The following is a 20,873-nucleotide window of genomic DNA, read 5'->3' as shown; positions in this document are numbered from 1 at the left end:
CACTCTGCCATAAAACCCAAAACAGTGGAGGGCTGCAAAGATGTTTGTCCTTCTGGAACTTGTCCAATCTCCACACAGAATCACTTGAGCTTTGTGAAAGTGACCATCGGGCTCTTGTCACCTCTCTTACTAAAGCCATTCTCCACAGATTGCTCCATTTGGCTGGGTGATCAACTCTTTAACAAGTTCTAGTTGGTCCATTTGAGAATTATGAAGACCACTGTGCTCTTGGGAATCTTTGCAGCAGAATTTTTTGTAGCCTTCCCCAGATGCTGTATGTGCCCCGCAACAATTTTTGAGCTTTGTAGGCAGTTCCTTTAACCTCACTGCTTGGTCTTTGCTCTCTAAATCATGTCCAATCAATTTAATTTATTGGTGCACTCCAATCAAGGTGTTAAAACATCTCAGCAATGATCAAAAGAAATGGGAGGCAACTGGGCTGAATTTCAAGTATTGTTGCAAAGCGTCTAAAATGTATATTGATGTGATATTTAAGTTTTCATTTCCCATTTCATACATTTGCAAACAATTGTAGAAGTCTGTTTTCACTTTGTTACTATGTGGTATGCAACATAAAAAAAAGTGAAAAAAGTGAAAGGAGTCTGAATACTTTTTGAATGCACTGTGTATATATGTATAGAGGATCATTGTGCAGAGAAATGAGTTTAAAATGTCCAGTGACCTTAGGTGACTATACAGAGATCATGTAGTAATTATACCTTAATGTGCAAAGATTACATGTAAATAATCAGGTATAAAACAAGAAAAATGGTAGTACAAATGACCAAGAATAAAGTTAGTGCATTTATTTCATTAGTTTTTTAAACAATGGTCAACGAGGAAATGTACAAATATGTGTCTGAGATAAGGATAAGGTCATAAAGGTCATGTTTATTTCAGCATTTGAATTAAGAGTTCAGAAGTCTGATATCTGATAGGAAAGAAACTGTTTTTGAGTCTGCTAGTGTGAGGTGAAGACTTCTGTAAACAGACCATGGTTGGGGTGAGAGTTACCAATGCTAAAAAATTTTAATATCCTTTTTCATCCTATGTGATGGCTGCCTTTTATGGAATGTAGCTGGAAACCAGTGATGTATCCAGCAGTTTCTTTACCCACTGAAGGACCTTCTAATCTGAGACTGTGCAGTTGCTGTAACACACTTTGATGCATTTTGTTAGGATGTTTTCAGTAGTGCAACAATAAAAATTCAGGATGGCACTGGTACTTTTTATTGTTTGTATTATAACACATTATTTGTGTGTTTGCCACATACCACTCTCACTCTAGCAATAGTTAATTTCTTTGAAACCTTTACTACACTTTCTATAGGCTGTGGTATAGTCTGTGTTAGCATGTCAAAACAGATAATGTAAAACAGCACTTATGCTCATGTTATATTGCTGAATTAAGGTGCTATGGTTTGTCATCCAATTCTCTTGCAGTCTACCAGTCCTAGGCATGCATGCCTTAGAGCATGTACTGTTGAGCAAACTTGATCAGAGGGACAATGTTTCAATAATGGAAGAAGATTGTGAAATTAATGCTTCATGTGCTTTAGTGTGAATGCTGTTACATCCATCGTCAGTTCACGTTTAGTTCTAATTAAACGAGTTTTATTTCTCATTGAAGAAATACGATTTTGAAAGCCAACAGTATTTAATGTCTATTCATCATAGAAAGCATTCAATTACTTAATTTTCTTCCCTGAAATGGCCTTTAGGAAATGTAGTGATGTATGACGTTCCTTAAAGAAAAGGAGTTTTAGGAACTGTGATGTGTGACTGATAGATCTCTGGACCAATCATCTGTGTGAGATCACACGGCCGCTTGCCAAGTGCAGCCAATGAGATACGAGGATCTAGTCAAAGGGGGTTTTGTCAGCAGGAAGTTGTCTGTTTGGATCTTTTGGTAGAATGGCGGAGCACATAGAGGGAGAAAACAGTGCGGCTGGTGATAGCAGGTGAGAGCGGCTTGTAATTAAATATGACCAAAGAATTGCCAGGTTTTTTTAGTTGACGCTCTGTTGAGACGAGCAGTTCCATGGCGAACTCACTGTTGCAGCTTAGCTACCAGGCTAATATTAGCGAACTACTATTTCCCAAACCAAGTAGAAATACATTTCACACTTACAGAGGTATTAGTTTTTTGGGGTTCACTGTAACTACAACAATTATTAAAATTGAGCTAGACTGGTATATACATTTGTGCATTTTAGTAAGTAATAATTGGTGCATGAAGCGGCGATAACAGGACTGTGTTGTATTTTACACTAGCTCACTTTCAGCTAGCTGACAGAAATAATTGTTCTTGCTGCCCATAAAACTGATGTAACGGTATAATTTACAAGCAGCCTCTGTTTCTTTTTTCTACTGGGTAGTGTTATCTATATATATATATATATATATATATATATATATATATATATATATATATATATATATATATATATATAATTTGTATAAATTGGTCACTGTTATCTATTCAAGCTATTGCTAACGCTGGCAACTTCTGCCTAGCAGAAGCTTTTGCAAATCGACGTCACGCCGCGCTGCATTGTGGGACCATTCCGCCATTCTTTGAGGTTTAGCGCTTTGTTCACGCTGCGAGAGCTGGATGTTGTTACGTTTTTATTGTAATTTCGTTTTTTTGGGTGCAAAAAATGTTGGGAATGCTTATTAACTCACTTAGTGTTCTGTAAACAATGTGGCTGACTGTCAATGTGGGCCTAAACCTGATTCACTTAAACATCTGTACTTCCTGATTAAGAGCATGGATTGGCACAAAACATTTAAAGCTTTGTTCAGGAGAAGATTGTAATGACATCAGCAGTCAATCATTCTGACAGGGTGAACACTTGGTTCACCTCACAACACAAACGGTATTTCTGTACGATATCCAACCAGTAAAAGCTTAAGAAAACTTTATAAAGTTCACACTTGTCAGCTTATAGTCATAGTCTCCAGTAAGACATCAAATGATTTGTACTGTATATACAAGTATTTGTTTTATAATAATCGTCATACAAACAAAAAAAAGTTCTGTATGAATCACTTTAAGTATGTTCCTGTTATCATGACGTCACACATGATGGTGAATGATGCTGAGTCTGTGCTCATGATTTAAGTTTACTTTTCAAATTAAATTTTTATTAGTCACATACATGTAGTGTCCAACATGTAAACATTAAAGTATACTAAAATTATAACTGAAAGTATAACACACACTAGAAAGATTTTATATATAATATAAATAAATATGAATCGCACAGACGGGGTGGATGTGTATGACAGATATACAGATTAAAGAAGTAATCCAGTGTGATTTGTCTTTAAAGTGCCAATCCAAAGCGATGTAGAATTCTCTCATTCATACAGTGGCAGCTTTCTGGTGGTGGGATTTTAACTCTCAATCTTCTGATCAAAAGTCCAACATCTTCGACACTGAGCTACTTCCTCCCCCAAGTTCACCATTTACTTTTCTTTTAGAATGGCCCTGCAGCAAGCTTTACGTTTTTCTAGCCCAGCTCCCCCTCCCAACACAGTGATGCGAGGTCCTCCACCACTTCTACGACCTCCACCACCTCCTTTTGGCATGCTAAGAGGGCCTCCACCACCCCCCAGACCTCCATTTGGACGTCCACCTTTTGATCCGAGTATGTCAGCAATTCCCCCACCTGGTGCTATGCCACCACCAATTGCACCTCCTCATCTACAGGTACATTTTACTTATTACATTTCTCCCCAAAAAAAAAAAAAAAAATTCCTAATGCTTAATTCCAACTAATGTGTGTTTTGTAATTTACTAATGTAAATTACTTGTGTAAATGATACAAAGATGTAATTTGGTGATTGAAAGCCGGCTAGATATTTTGAAGCCTACCTTTTTTTAAATTTTTTTATTGTATATTGTATATTCAGAGGCCCCCATTTCTGCCACCACCCATGGGAAACATGCCTCCTCCTCCAGGCATGATTTTCCCTCCTGGAATGCACCCAGTACCAGCAGCTGGGGGTGCAGGAGGTACAGCAACCGAGGAGATCTGGGTGGAGAATACCACCCTGGAGGGAAAGGTACTGTTGGTTATAGCATGGAGGTTATTTCATATCTAGTTTCAGTGCTTTGGGCTGTAATTATTGTCATTTAATAAATAAATAAAAAGTTCTTTTTTTTTAGGTATTATCTATTTCAGTGCTACTTTTTTCTTTTTATGTGTGTGTGTGTGTGTGTGTGTGTGTGTGTGTGTGTGTGTGTGTGTGTATATATATAATGTGTGTGTGTATGTATGTAAGAAAATAGAAGCACTGAAATAGAAAATACCTAAAAGAACATTAACTTTTTTTTTTTGTTGTAAATCATTATGAACTATTTTTCCAACATTTGTATGTGTTGGAAAAATATTTGAAATTTGTTAAATCAGCTGACTGCTCCACCCAGTCATGTATTCTTTATACCATGTGGCTTTTTTCCAGGTCTACTACTACAATGCAAGAACTCGTGAGTCTGCCTGGACCAAACCAGAGGGGGTAAAGATCATTCAGCAGTCAGAGCTTACATCTATAGCAACTGCCCAAGTAGGAGCAACTGGATCTATGTCCAGCAGCCCTGCCTCTACTACAGCTAATACTGCAGCTACAGTGACTCCTGTCTCCAATCAGCAGGCTTCCCCCACCCACACCCTCACAGTCAGTCCTGAACGGACCAGTAGCCCCACACCCACTGTCTCCCAGCAAGTGGCCAGTGAGTACTGAACTCATAAGACCTGTCAAAATAAAAGGTTTTAGCTCAAATCCATATGACATCAGATCTGTAATTAAACACACAAAAACACAGAAAACTGGACCATGGTGCACTTTACTAAAGAAATTCTCATTGATTTTACACTAATGCAGTATTGTTGCACTAAATCTTATCTCCTTTAATACAAGATACACAAATTTGGATGGTCCTGTCAAGCACACAAAAACATGAACATGATGAATATGACATGATTTTGCATGGTTACACAACATACACCTGTTTTCTCTTAGGGTGTACTCAATTTTGTTGCTTGTTATTTTGACAATAATGTCTGTATGTTTAGTTATTTTTCAGAGGACAGTAAATCTGTATTGCTATACAGCTGCACATTGACTACTCTAACAAATATCCAAGTTTAATTTCTATAGTATTGTACCTTGAAGATTCACTACAATGGTTGCTGAAATGTGAGGGGTGCACTCACTTTTGTGAGGTTATATTAAAAAAAAAAAAAAAAAAAAAAAAAAAAAAAAAGATTTGGACGAATCCTTTATATGAATTGACCTGCCTAATGTGTAATATGTAAATTTTTTATGCTTCATGTTGTAAAACCCAATGGTTTGGTTACTTTATGTAAGATTTTGGTCTCTTGAACCAAACTAAGGTTTAAGTATGTTTGTTGACAATATGCCTGATATGCTGCTCTTATGTAATGTGTCATTTGTTTAGCAGCTTGTTGTAATAATGTTTTGTTTCCTGTAGCACCTGCTGTATCTGAGATGGCCACTGTAGTTTCTGCTCCTCCTGTCAGTGTTGGTGTGACTCCGGTTGCTGTTGTCAGTGTGCCAACAGTCACAGCTACTGTCACAGCAGGGCAGCCGGTGCCATTACTTACTCGAACCCTCCCACCAGGTCTTCCTCATGCTATTGCACAGCCTTCTGCTGCAATCCCAGCATTTCCCCCGGTCATGGTGCCCCCATTTAGAGTGCCTTTACCTGGCATGCACATTCCCCTGCCAGGTATAGCAAAATATCACTCTCAAACTATGTGTCTAATGTGTGAATTATTTGTTCAGTATCATTTAACAACTTCTGAAATGCTAAAAGTAAAACAGTCAACTGAGATTTTTGTTTTAGTGAATTTATTGAATCCTAGATGGTGCCAGAGTGCTTAATATATATTCAATTAAAATATATTTATCACATTGCAAAAGCTTTTTGGAATCCAATTCACAGCATTAAGGTCGGATACTAGCGGTAACAAAAAAAAGGATGGACCGAGTAAAAATTTACTACAGAACAGATATCAACACAAATAAGGAATTTGTACCTGATAAGAAAAGTAATTTTTTTTTAAAGTTGAATAATGTTTTTAAAAATTTTTATTTTATAATATTTTACCTTTGTTGATGGTGCAGTTCAATTAATTTTCAAATAAATAGAAAATTTTTAATTGTGCATTTACTGATGTTTAGCTCACATAGTAATCAAAAGGCATGTGCTTTTTATTTGCTTTATCAGTTTTAGAGAAATTATGAGAAATTATGTTGCACGATAATGTAATGATATAAAATTATTCATCTCTACATAAGATTTTGCTCATCTTACACATTATGGGGTAATTCTATGTAAGTCTTTAGCTACTTTTTACGTTTATGATAATGATGTATGCCTTTTTTTAAATAAATTTAGGAATGTTACCGAGCATGGGCCCTCCTTTGGTACCCATGATGCACCCACAGCTGGCCATCACAGCAGCTCCTGCTGCCTTGGCTGGTGCACACCCACTGCTAGAATGGACTGAATATAAAACAGTGGATGGCAAGACTTACTACTACAATAATCGTACTCAGGAATCCACATGGGACCAACCTGGTGAACTAAAGGAGAAAGGTGGATTGCAATCATTTGCATATTTTATTATTAAAATATTTTTGTCAATTATTTCAACAACCCAAATAGAAAGTTCTGAACACATTCTTTTTTTTTTTTTTTTGTGTTTAATCATTTAGATAAGAATGGAAATGAAGCCAAAGATGACCAGTCTGCTGATGATTCTGAGGCCATGGAAATTGATGTAGAACTTAAAGCTGAAGCTTCCATTCTGTCCAAAGAGGTAAAAGCAGTTCTTTTTTCAATTATTATAATACTGAAAATAAATCCATGTTTAAAGCTTTTTATTCTGTTCTGGAAGACATTAAAGGAGGAAGAAATGACAGAAGAAGAAAAAGCAGCTCAAAAAGCTAAGCCAGTGGCCACCAACCCTATCCCTGGAACTCCCTGGTAAGGTTTATGGAGAGAATTATTTATTTATTTTTGTAATTATAGTTTTATTGATGTCAATATTATAGATTTATTGACAATGGAAAGGCAAGTCAAAACATGGAAAAGAAAATCAAAAAAGGATTGGAAAAAGAATATGTGAGTGCTAGGTTCTTGCTTTAAGTTAATCCCATAAAGGTGCCCATATCGGGCAGAATAATTAGGATTTGTTTTGTAAGTCATGTATAAGTATTTCCAAAGGAAGATGAGTAGCCACTTATGCAAAATACATCTTTACAGTTGGTACCCGAGATGATGACCATAGAATAAGTACACATTTCTTTGCCAAATAAGTAATGAAATTTATTATTGTGCATTAATAAGAAAATGTAGTGATGTTTTACAGTTAAAAAAAATTTGAGACCAAGTGAATTTTCTAATCGGCATTTGCTGAACCATATCCACTACCTCATGCCAAAAAGATTAAATTTTCTTACAGTCTTAAATTAAATGTATCAATGTTCATATTTTAGGTTTACATTTAAAACATAGCTGAGATACTTTTGGGTACATTTGACATATTTTTGGGTACACCACAGCTGGTGGGCTAGAGTAAAAAAGTCTGACTAGTCTGATAGGTATAGCCCAAATTAAATTTGTCCAAACTTGTCCAAAATAGGAAAAAAATATATATTAAAAAAGTAAGAGTATTTTTTTATGGACATATAATTGAATGGCGTTTCAAGAAGAAAGAAATCGACTTTGGTGCAGGACCGGCTTAACAGTCATTAAATATAAAACCAAAGTTTGTCCTTACAAACAGAATTCTACCGAGTGGTTCTGGATTACCTCAAAAAAGCCATTTATTTGTGGTTGAGTTCAGTAGGGGGAAAAATTAAACGCCCTTGAAATGTTTAAAGAAAGGGGAGAAAACAGGGACATTATTTTTCTGTCTACAGAAAAACAGAATGGAGAAGTTTATTCAGCTGCCTCCAGAAAGTTAGTAGCTGCTTCCACAGTGGCAATTAATGTTATCTTTCCTGTGTGTGAACAGCGAAGTCTAGCTGGATACGCTTAGCCTCTGTATGCTCCGGGGACCACCAGTCTTTTGCACACACCTCCAAACGTCTCTCAGTCACCTGGCTTCATGCTTTTCTTATTGTTTTGTGATCTTGTTGATTGAGAAATAGAAAAATCCTTATCCCTGCCATTTTCCCTTTTCTTTCACATTTATTGAATAAGCAGAAAGTATACAAAAAAGTGCGTGATAAGAGAATAGTTTCGAAGCGGCGCGAAACTCTTAAGCTGCCATCTTGCCTGTGGTCATGTGACCAACAAGGAAATGTTCTTTTAAATTTCATTACCTATGGTAATCAACAACATGCTATACTAATTACATCACCTTTTTTTAAAAAAATATATTTTTTTTCCATTTTGTAGGTGTGTGGTGTGGACCGGTGATGATCGTGTGTTCTTCTACAATCCCACAACTCGACACTCCATGTGGGATCGACCAGATGAGTTGGTTGGTCGGGTGGATGTGGATAAATACATCCAAGAACCTCCACACAAGAGGACTTTGGATGATGCAAGGAAAGCGGGTATAAACCTTATTTAAACAGATCATTACCAGGAAAGATTTACTGAGGATTCATACACATTGTCAATGAAGCAGTGAAATCGTTCTATTTTAGTCACAGGCATCAGCAACGAGGACCCTGAAGTCAGCACAGAAGAAACACAAGATGAGCCATCTAAGGCTAAGAAGAGGAAGTAAGTACCATTTCCTATTTAATATAGAAACAGCAAGGGACCATTTAAACAATACTGAAAGACAAATAGCTTCTGCTGTGTTGAACTATGAGCATGAAGAATGAACATAGTTTATTTATTTCAGAAGATTTAAACCTACATGTGTCCATAATAAATTCATTGTTAATTGGACCTTTATTTTGGTTTTTACATTGGAGAATTTCTTTTGTCAAAATGCACCCAATGCTGATTTTAACTTTCATCATTTGTACTCGGGTCTGTAATGAGTGGTGACGTCGTATTGTCCAGATTTACCAAGTCAAATCAGTCACTGTTTCCCATCAGTGCCCTTCAAGCCTGCTTCTCCCTGACCCCAAACAGTGGTCGTGTTGCACTGGGGACTATTTTTCAGGGAACGCTTCTAAGCTCTGGCGATGCCAACATGGGCCTCCAAGGTAACCCACCTTGCTTGACCTCTCTCTAGCCTGCATTAGGAAAACCCCAGTGAAGCAATCGAAACGCCCTCATTTGAACCCTGATTTTTTTTTTTTTTTTTTTCTAATTTTGAGTAATAGGAATTCAGAGATTATAGTAAGGGAGGACACAGACATTAGGCCTAATTACTGTCATGTTCAAGACCAAAAACCCCTTCTAATTAAAAAAAAAAAAAAAAAGAAGGAATGGTCAAAGGATGAAGATCATAATCAGTCTGTATGTCTCTTTCCTTAAAATATGAAATTGCACATGTACCAGCCATTCTCTCTGAATCTTTCCCCCTGCTGTTTTTTTCCTGCAGGAAAGAGGAGGCGATGGAAAGTGATGCTGAGAAAGAGGCGGCTGTGGAGGCCGAGCTGAAGGCAGCTCGGGATCGGGCAGTTGTACCCCTGGAGGCCCGTCTTAATCAGTTCAAGGACATGCTGCTGGAGAGAGGGGTAAAATACTTCAACGCAATACTCTAACCAGCTCTGTAATGTTAGACACATAAATCTGAATGGAAACCCACAAAGGTACAATCTTCAGTTTGTTCTCCTTCCTGTCCTCTTTCTTCGTAATTCTCTTGTTCGTGTTTTCTCTCTTGCTTCTACTGACCTGTCTCTATTATTTGAGTAGCTGGACTAATTGTTCTAAACAGTTTATATGTTTGCATTTCCTGAGCTGCTCTTAGCCAGTTGTAATTGAAACAATAAAATGTGGATATGGCTTAGGGGTGCATCATTATGAAAATGATGGGCTATTATTTAACAAGTAGCTCTATAACTGACAAATGTCCATAAACAGTTACATATTGCAAAGCACATGAATTTTATGCATCATATTTTTGTATTTTGTAATGAAAATACAGATAGGTGACAAATAAAAGGAAAAACATCAAAAAGTGGATGAGTGGATAAACATGAAGTGTACTGTAAGATCCAACTAAGCATTTCATATCCTACTCTGGGGCATCTCTCATCATGTATTCCCAATGATTGGGTGAAATACACATTCCTTAAAAGCAGACCTGAAAGCCTCCGGTGGGCACATTATACTGCAGTGTTTAGTGTTATTTGACTTTGTTCCTGTCGACAAGCTTTAAAGTGTTCACCCAATGCTCTGATGGTATAGAAATAGGTGATAAAAAGGATGCAGATAATTTAATCTCTGCACTCAACAGATTTTGCTCCAAGACATGGTAGATATATATTAGATATAGATAGCCCATATATTCCCATCTCTCATTAAAACACACATTGAGGGAATTCTTTTTGAAAAACATTGTTCTGGTGGCCTTTGAAGGCCCAACACTTCGATTAAATATTGTCTTTGTTTTTCCTTCAATTTGTTGCCTGTCTGTAAGGCATCTTCCCAAGGTGATGCAGATTTAACTGGCAGTACAAATTTCACATGCACATTTACCCCTCTAGATTATTTATTGGATACATTTTAACATTAAATTGGCATATAAATGCCATCAGAAATAATGGCACCAATGTTATAGTGCAGTCCTAGTTTACTTCTTGAAATGGTTTCATAAGCGTTTTTTTGCGAGGATAAAATTTTGTCCCCCTCAAATTCAGTTTGCATATTTTGATTACTTTTACTGTGTACTTTTAAGCTTTGGGTTAAGCATTGACATTCTTCTTAGGTTTACCTGAAATGCACGTGTGTAGCCACTGTTGGACTATATAGTACCTCCAGAACAATTATACCCCATGTGATTTCTCATTTTGCTGTATTGTAGTATCAAACTGAGGCCTATCAGAAGTTTTCTCTCCGAGTCACTTTTTTTTAAAACTTGACCTCTGAATTTTCCAAATTGAACGTTTTGGCATTTCTTTCATTCCTCAATGCAAATTCTCTCCAACGCTTCCAAATCAGATAAATCTTGGACAGTAATTTTCAGCAGGTTTTACCACAGATTTAAATTTGGGCTTTGGGTCTTCCCTTCTCAAACACAGACCTCCTTTTATTCCCAAGCCAATTTTTTTTTGGCCCAGTAGCTTAACTCCTTATTCTGTTGGAAATTAAATATTCACTCTAAACACAAACATGCCATAACCTGGTAGGAACAGGTTCTTTTCAACATTTTGCTGGTGTTTGACTTCATCCATGTTGCCCTTGATGGCAACAAGCAACATTTACTTCTGCTCACACTCTATTCAACAGCATAATGCTACCATCACCCCTTGATTGAAACAGTTTGTTTATTTGGTTTGTGCCAAATATTACACTTTTCTTTGAGTCCGAATGGTCTCAACATTTTCAAAAACTATCAGGTTTTTTCTGTGTACCTTTTTCGTATTTCTTAGAATAAGCTTTCTTTTGGTCTTTTTTGGACTTTTATTTCTCCCTTTTTCATCAGTGAGCTCTGCAATGCCTTCAGTATTGTAGTTGGATACAGGAGTTGTGCCCTAAGTTTTCCTCTTAAATACGTTGTACTCTGCTGATAATCATTTTAAGTTTGACCTTCCACAGTCAGTGGACAGAGATGGCTTTAAAATGAACACAACCATAAAATGTTTATATATTTTGGATATATACAAAATATATATATATATATATATATATATATATATATATATATATATATATATATATATATATATATATATATATATATATATATATATATATATATATATAAATAATACACAGTGAGGAAAATAAGTATTTGAACACCCTGCTATTTTGCAAGTTCTCCCACTTAGAAATCATGGTGGGGTCTGAAATTGTCATTATAGGTGCATGTCCACTGTGAGAGACATAATCTAAAAAAAAATATCCAGAAATCACAATGTATGATTTTTTTTAACTATATTTGTATGATACAGCTGCAAATAAGTATTTGAACACCTGAGAAAGTCAATGTTAATATTTGGTACAGTAGCCTTTGTTTGCAATTACAGAGGTCAAACATTTCCTGTAGTTTTTCACCAGGTTTGCACACACTGCAGGAGGGATTTTGGCCCACTCCTCCACACAGATCTTCTGTAGATCAGTCAGGTTTCTGGCCTGTCGCTGAGAAACACGGAGTTTGAGCTCCCTCCAAAGATTCTCTATTGGGTTTAGGTCTGGAGACTGGCTAGGCCACGCCAGAACCTTGATATGCTTCTTACAGAGCCACTCCTTGGTTATCCTGGCCCGTGTGCTTCGGGTCATTGTCATGTTGGAAGACCCAGCCTCGACCCATCTTCAATGCTCTAACTGAGGGAAGGAGGTTGTTCCCCAAAATCTCGCAATACATGGCCCCGGTCATCCTCTCCTTAATACAGTGCAGTCGCCCTGTCCCATGTGCAGAAAAACACCCCAAAGCATGATGCTACCACCCCCATGATTTACAGTAGGGATGGTGTTCTTGGGATGGTACTCATCATTCTTCTTCCCCCAAACACGTTTAGTGGAATTATGACCCAAAAGTTCTATTTTGGTCTCATCTGACCACATGACTTTCTCCCATGACTCCTCTGGATCATTCAAATGGTCATTGGCAAACTTAAGACGTGCCTGGACATGTGCTGGTTTAAGCAGGGGAACCTTCCGTGCCATGCATGATTTCAAACCATGACGTCTTAGTGTATTACCAACATTAACCTTGGAAACGGTGGTCCCAGCTCTTTTCAGGTCATTGACCAGCTCCTCCCGTGTAGTTCTGGGCTGATTTCTCACCTTCCTTAGTATCATTGAGACCCCACGAGGTGAGATCTTGCATGGAGCCCCAGTCCGAGGGAGATTGACAGTCATGTTTAGCTTCTTCCATTTTCTAATGATTGCTCCAACAGTGGACCTTTTTTCACCAAGCTGCTTGGCAATTTCCCCGTAGCCCTTTCCAGCCTTGTGGAGGTGTACAATTTTGTCTCTAGTGTCTATGGACAGCTCTTTGGTCTTGGCCATGTTAGTAGTTGGATTCTTACTGATTGTATGGGGTGGACAGGTGTCTTTATGCTGCTAACGACCTCAAACAGGTGCATCTAATTTAGGATAATAAATGTAGTGGAGGGACATTTTAAAGGCAGACTAACAGGTCTTTGAGGGTCAGAATTCTAGCTGATAGACAGGTGTTCAAATACTTATTTGCAGCTGTATCATACAAATAAATAGTTTAAAAATCATATATTGTGATTTCTGGATTTTTTTTTTTAGATTATGTCTCTCACAGTGGACATGCACCTACGATGACAATTTCAGACCCCTCCATGATTTCTAAGTGGGAGAACTTGCAAAATAGCAGGGTGTTCAAATACTTATTTTCCTTACTCTATATATATATATATATATATATATATAAATAAATTAAGGCTGCAGCTTACTATTATTTTGAAAAATAGAGAAAAAAAAATACATTGGTGTACAAATGCATAATTATTAGCTGCAAACCACAAGTTACGAAAAATGTGATCATTTACTGCTGCTGCTGTTTGCTACTTTTAGATTTTGTTTGTTCACACTGTTTTAATTAAAATATTAGTTGTTAGTAAACAAACAGTTTACACATTAGCACTTCATTAAACTACACTATTTTAACATGATCAGTATTGTACAGTTTTTGCTTAATGTGCTGTTACGGCTTCATCCGTGACACCAGTGTGCTTTCTTTTTCACGTGCTCGTGCTTAACTGTGGTACTTCCATACCACATAAGCTCAGCTTTGCATAACTTCCAGAGTTTTTTTGTTGCATTTAATATAAAATGCTCCCATTACTTGGGCTGCACACTTTTTTCCCCCCGCTGCCGGTTGACCCTGTAGTGTCAGCTATTTTCACAGGTGGCTGTTTTATCTTGCAGTCACGCTAAACCGTTGGCAATGAATTTCACTATCAATTATTATCGATTTCATCGAGAAGTTGTTGCAGCCCTTTCTTGTGAATTAATATGTAAAACCTGCAGATATCTACAGAAGACTTCAAGAACAGTACAGTGATTAGAAGCTCAGTAAGACAGCTCTGCAGTAAGACATTTAAATGGTGTAAACTTTTCTAAGCCTGTCAGTTAGGATCCTGGTTGTGGTGGTTCCCTGATGACAAAGTGAAGCAGGCTGTCCTACAACGGTTCATGCATACTGCCAAATCTTTTAATGTCAAATCTAGTCTATAAGTGTATAAATCTGTAAGTGTATAAATGTAGCAGGGGAGTATGTCAAAAAATACTTGCAGTTTCCACTCCTTGAAATTTATTTTATTTTATGAACTCAAAAGTCCTGGTTTGATTTGATGCGTGTGTGTGTGTGTGTGTGTGTGTGTGTGTGTGTGTGTGTGTGTGTGTGTGTGTGTGTGTGTGTGTGTGTGTGTGTGTGTGTGTGTGTGTGTGTGTGTGTGTGTGTGTGTGTGTGTGTGTGTGTGTGTGTGTGTGTGTGAAATCACTAGTGTGTGTGTGTGTGTGTGTGAAATCACTAGTGTGTGAGTACTTTCTGGAGGTGCTGTATAGTGACATTCTGTAATGCAAAGGTTCAAACAAAATAACTGATGTGTGTAACAGTATAAAATCTGGCCATGTGATTACAAAAATTGCATAGTATATGTGTAGTGCTTTTAACAATGTTGAGGAAGCCAGATATAAATATCTATCAATCACTGACCATGGTTTCTGAGGAAAGTGACAGTAGTGTAAAGTTGAATAATTACATTGCGTGAGTAGATAAGTGCACATACTCTGACTTTGTAATTAAACAACATACACATGTTTATTCACTTACTTGTTTTGCCCGTTATACTGTAGCATGTAAAATGTATTTAATACAGGAAACTGTGCTTTAATCTGTTGTGTAATGATCTGTATTACACTATTATACATTGTATCATACATTTTACATTACAGATTCATTACCAACAATAAATTCTTTATAGTTGACTTTTATTCTACTATTATTTTCTTAACCTGTTCATGTTTATTAACAGGTTTCAGCCTTTTCCACATGGGACAAAGAGTTGCATAAAATAGTGTTTGATCCACGCTATTTACTTCTCAATCCCAAAGAGAGGAAGCAGGTCATAAATACTTTTACCTAGCAGTAAAAACTGCCTATTTTTGAATTATGCCATTTATTCGGCTGCTGTTTCTAAAATAGGAGTTTCCTTTTTGTATCTTCAGGTGTTTGATCAGTTTGTGAAGACTCGTGCTGAAGAGGAGCGAAAAGAAAAGAAAAACAAGCTCATGCAAGCAAAGGAAGATTATAAAAAGATGATGGAGGATGCCAGACTTAATGTTAGGTTTGTTGAAGGATTTGTTTTTTTTTATCTTGTGATTCTTTATCATGTCACTAGTGAAGCTTGGTCTGTAGCCACATTTTAGTTATTTGCACAATGACTATATCTACTTTGCACAGACAATATATGGCCAAAATAGGTGAACACCTGACCATCCCACAAATATGTGGACCATTTCCCAAAATGTTCTCACAAATTTGGAAGCACAGAATTGTGTAAAATGTATCATGAATAATTCTCTTTGATGGACAGAAGTCTGTTTCAACATGACAGTGCTGAAGTCCATAAATCATGCTGCCATGAAGTTTGATGATCTCACTAATGCTCATGTGGCTGAATGGGGAAATGCTCACAGCCACATTCCAAAATGTACTTGTCATGAGTGGAGGCTCTTATCCCTTTTTGCCAGATAGTGACCCATTTGAAGTAGTAATGATCACAAATGAAATTTTGTTATTGATTTTTGTTCATCCCTATAGAGAAAAAGAATAATACATTTTGTGCTTGCCTCTATTCACTGCACTCTTTTTGAAATGTTGTTATTTAGGACTACGTTCAGTGAGTTTGCTTCTAAAAATGCGAAAGATCCTCGTTTTAAGGCTATTGACAAGATGAAGGACCGAGAGGCCATGTTTACAGAGTTCATGACTGCCTTTAGGAAGAAAGAGAAAGAAGACTCCAAAAACAAAGGAGACAAGGTAAATCTAACTGGTTTTGAAGGCTGGTTGATATTCAAATAAAATATTGTTTGAGTATTCTGTAAAGTGCACAACAGTACATCGATTTTTTTTTAAATAGTCAGATTTTAACAAATGTCAAATGCAGACTGTTAACATTTGATGACTAATGACAGCTACTGGACTCCTCAGATTACTAGGGAATCAAATTAAATCAGTTCTGTTTTTGTGTGTTTAGGTAAAACAGGAGTTTTTTGACTTGCTGTCAGACCACCACGTGGACATTCAGCAGCGTTGGAGCAAAGTCAAGGACAAGCTTGAGACGGATCAGCGCTACAAAGCTGTAGAGAGCTCAGCAGCTCGAGAGGAACTTTACAGACAGTATGTGGAAAAGCAAGCGAAGGTGCGGGCCTCTTTTTCTTAATCCTCTTACTGTTCTCATTTTCTTCTGTATCTATGTGCATTAGGGGTTAACGCCACACACATTTGATATATAATCATGATGATGCATTTTTAGTGCAACAGAAAGCAAGACTTTCCCTGATTGTTTCATTTTCTATTTTCAATTTATTCAAACATTCAATATAAGTTTAAAGGTTTAAATTGTTCCATTTAATATATTCAACACAAAAATAATGATGCATTTGTATATACAAGTGTGTGTATACACACAGTCCCCTCTAAATGTATTGGACAGAGTAAATATCTTAAGTCTAAGATTTCTTTTGGTATTCATTTAAGGCATTTCAGTTTGAGGTCAAAAGATATATATGAAACAACTGATCAAAATGATTGGAACATGCGACTGACCGGCTTTTCCTGTGGCCCAGGTGGCCTGTTAGACGTGTTAAACAATTAAAAAGGTCTGAACGTCTGAAAGATTTTCCTCACTGTAATTTTTAAGTTAAAATAATTGGGATTGCACTGCATTGTACTGTAGTCTTATATAGTATGTGTGATTGGCGCTGTTCCTGTCCTTCTGCAGAGTGTGGATGCTGAGAAGGAGAAAGAACTGGAGCGTCAGGCCCGTATTGAGGCAAGTTTGCGTGAGAGAGAGCGTGAAGTGCAAAAAGCCCGATCTGAACAGACCAAGGAGATCGACAGAGAGCGAGAGCAACACAAGCGCGAAGAAGCTATCCAAAGCTTCAAAGCTCTAATGTCCGATATGGTCAGTACACATTTGTGCGTATGGTGCTATTAATAACAATGACAACTATGTTATGCCTTTAGGATAAGTGGGTTCAGCATGATGTAAACGGCATTGTAAAATGTACCAAATGAGTAGGAAAAAAAACATTCTATTTAGCAAAGAAAATTATTAAATTAGAGTATGATTAAATATTTGCTAATTTGCAGTATTGCTAGAGAATACAGGAAACGGCTCTGCTTTGTCTACTACATAGGCTGCTGTAACTGTGTGTACCCGCTTCTTTTGTGGTTTTCCTATTTGGTTTATTTATAAGAGTTCGACTGATAGTGGATTTTACCGATACACTTAGGTTGGACTGTACTTGCTGATAAACAATTAATCAACAGATTAATCCACTTTATTGTTGTTGTTTTTTGTTTGTAATTGGTACTGGATTTTAAAAAATAGTACTGAACTTACAAAAACTAAAACACCTTACTGAATCATGAAAATGTGCTAAATGGAAAAATATGAATATTTTAATTATATTTATAAATATTGAGGAAAATAAGTAGAAAAAAAAGTACAAAAAGTAAAATCGGAATAAAAATATTTACATAATATTTACATTAAACTAGAACTATGACATAGTTAACATAAAGTTTCACCTGTTTAAAAAAAGGATTTATTTATTTATATTTTACTAATCTTAGTAAAATATAAATAAATAAATCCTTTTTTTAAACAGGTGAAACTTAACTATGTTAACTATGTCATAGTTCTAGTTCTATTTTAATATTGAAAGTTAAGAAGCCTTAAATTATAATGAAGAAAGCAGAGCTGGTGTGCATGGTGTCCAGTGAGTCCACTCCCTTTTTGGCATCATAAAGCATGCCCACAAACAGCACGTGGCGTCAGTGATTCGCCTCTAGAGGCCGCTCTCGTACTGTATAATGAAAGGGGATCTTCTGCACCCAAATGGAAAAACTCAATATTGGTGCTGATTTAATCTGCAAATTCGATGAATCGGTCAAACTCCAAATATGAATTTGTACGTTTGTTCTTGTGAATAGGTGAAGTCGACTGATGTCTCCTGGTCGGATACAAGGCGCATTCTGCGCAAAGATCATCGCTGGGAATCGGCGGCTCTGTTGGAGCGCCATGAAAAGGAGAAGTTGTTTGAAGAGCATGTGGAAGTACTTACTAAAAGAAAAAAAGAACATTTCAGGCTGCTGTTGGATGAAACCACCATGGTGAGGGACAGCAATTGGTGTAAATGTATTTATTAATTATATAAAAAATTATTCAATAAATTTTGTATACATTTGATTTATTACACAGCTGTATTCAAGCTCTTTTCTCCTGTTGCATGCAAAATTATTATTGCCTTTATATGAGATTTTATATATATATATATATATATATATATATATATAATTTTTCTTTTTCTTTTTTTTTCTTTTTTTTATTGTCTTTAGTGTATTCTGTACAAACACATTGATTTGCCTGACATGATGGTGAATAGAAGCGTTGGTGATATTGACAGGCCATTTTCCTTGTGTTGTAGATCACACTGACCACCACATGGAAGGAGGTAAAGAAGGTGATTAAAGATGATCCTCGGTGCATCAAGTTTTCAAGCAGTGATCGAGTGAGTAAACGAGCGAGCCTGATGTTTAGTGTAAGAGAGTTCTTCTAATAAACGCAGTGCTGACCTCACTGGCTTTCTTTCCTTAATAGAAAAGACAGCGGGAATTTGAAGATTACATAAAGGACAAATACATCACAGCCAAAGCTGACTTCAGAACGCTTTTAAAAGAGACAAAGTTCATTACGTATAGGTAATGTGTATTTTCATCTTTATTCTTTATTTTAAAGACCACTACATGAGTTCAAACAACAAACCTAACTTGCTTGTTGAAGTCTGGGGAAACCACTCATATAGTAACATTTTAAATCTTTCCTGGTCTACTCTGACCTGAACTGTCTCACACTGTCCAACCAGTAGTGTAGTTCTAGTCTGGTTAATCCCAAAAGTGAAAAGGAAGCAAATTGTGACATTTTTCTCTATATCTGATTACAAACAGAATTGATTACTCTTTATCTGGTAGTTAACCTGACCAGTGACTTGCACAGTGTAAGAAAAGCAAACTTACTTCAGACATCAGACATTGCATTTGTTTATCTAAAAAAATTCGTTTGTGAATATTGCTCGTAGGTCCATTTGCTCATATGTTCGAACTAGTTTTCCCCATAAGAATGAATGTAAAAGTGATTTAATTCGATCGCTTATTTCATTACTTATAAAGTATTTCTAGCCTATTTAAAAAAAACAAATACACCGCTAATTACCGTAATGTAAACATAATTTAACATTTACCCATGTGGTAGTGGTTGATTGTGAGACGCGCACCACGCTCGTACTTTTTTTTTTCACCATTTTCTTTTTGGTTTCAATTGTAATTCTATTTACTTTCGTTTTCCCAGCGCCATCACTGATTTTCTTGGGAATCATTGTTTTAAGATTTCTAGTGAAATAAAAATAACACTAAAAAAAAAAAAAAGTAAATTTTTTGCTGCACTGAACAACGAGAGCGAGCGACACTAGATGAACTAAGTGACTGATGGTACCCTTATCACAGCTGGGTCCCCGTTCGATCATTCACAGTAAATATATAAATCATCGACAAATAGTCTTAATTTTGATTGCTATAAAGAGAAATTACTGCAAGTAAATATTTTCTGAGGTCTTTGTACATTATAGACATGATTTTATCTGCAGTGCTTTATATTTAGTGCCAGGAATTTCATTATTACCCCACTGACTTTTTTTAAACATAAGTTTTTCATCAAAGAACCAAAAGCCAACGTGAACACACTTGCTTTCTTTGTTTAGATCCCGAAGACTGATCCAGGAATCGGAGCAGCATTTGAAAGACATTGAGAAAGTCCTACAGAATGACAAACGTTATCTGGTTCTTGATTGTGTCCCTGAGGAACGGCGAAAGCTCACCATGTTCTACATAGAGGATTTGGACCGCCGAGGCCCCCCACCTCCACCAACGGCGTCAGAGCCAACAAGACGCTCTACCAAGTGATTGCAGCCGGACATCTGAACTGATCACTCTGAATTTAATCCTGCACTGAGCACAGTAATTACCCAGAACATGTGTATATTTAATCTAAGCATGTACATCCGCTGGCTGCTGGGGTATTGGCTAGCACAAATTAAATATTCACGTTGTTCTGTGATTTATTATTATTTTTTGGCTGTGAAGCAGGGTCAACCAAATCGATTTCTAGATGCAGCCATGCTTGGTTCATCAGCCTTATCTCTCTTCATGACCCAGAATATGTATTTTTAGGCAGGTACTGCTAAAACAGCAGGGACAGAAGTGTGTAAACCAGTGCAGTGTTCATTTTCAACAATGTACCCTTCTGTAAATGATGCAGATGTTTCATATTTCCTAATGTGGTTTGCTTATGACATGTTGCTGTTTCTGTAAGCAGTGACTGGAAAATAAACAGCCTCAGGCTTTTTCTTTTCTCTTTTTTTTTTCTTTTTAACATACATGAGTGGGTCTCAGCACATACTTAGGATGCCATGACACGGGAAAGAAAAATGGCTTCCCCTT

At 36.7% G+C, this 20,873-nt stretch overlaps 1 protein-coding gene across 1 annotated transcript; it reads left to right on the top strand.

Annotated features, from left to right (window-relative positions):
* The first annotated feature begins 1,803 nt into the window (after nucleotides 1-1,803).
* Nucleotides 1,804-20,784, top strand: tcerg1b (transcription elongation regulator 1b (CA150)). The gene is made up of 20 exons (XM_083565056.1): nucleotides 1,804-1,961; nucleotides 3,487-3,715; nucleotides 3,919-4,071; nucleotides 4,471-4,738; nucleotides 5,501-5,758; nucleotides 6,431-6,631; nucleotides 6,751-6,854; nucleotides 6,933-7,021; nucleotides 8,441-8,601; nucleotides 8,695-8,773; nucleotides 9,549-9,684; nucleotides 15,124-15,213; nucleotides 15,317-15,435; nucleotides 15,980-16,130; nucleotides 16,348-16,512; nucleotides 17,095-17,277; nucleotides 18,312-18,491; nucleotides 18,806-18,889; nucleotides 18,979-19,079; nucleotides 20,135-20,784. Exons 1-20 carry the CDS (start codon nucleotides 1,915-1,917, stop codon nucleotides 20,334-20,336), a joined length of 3,000 nt encoding a protein of 999 aa, XP_083421182.1. The 5' UTR covers nucleotides 1,804-1,914; the 3' UTR covers nucleotides 20,337-20,784.
* Nucleotides 20,785-20,873: the final 89 nt, after the last annotated feature.

This window comes from Silurus aristotelis (genome assembly GCF_946808225.1).
Source record: "Silurus aristotelis genome assembly, chromosome: 16".
In the NCBI taxonomy this organism is placed as follows: Eukaryota; Metazoa; Chordata; class Actinopteri; order Siluriformes; family Siluridae; genus Silurus; species Silurus aristotelis.
Note: the sequence above shows the minus strand (reverse complement) of the source record. Positions and strands in the feature narration are given on the sequence as shown.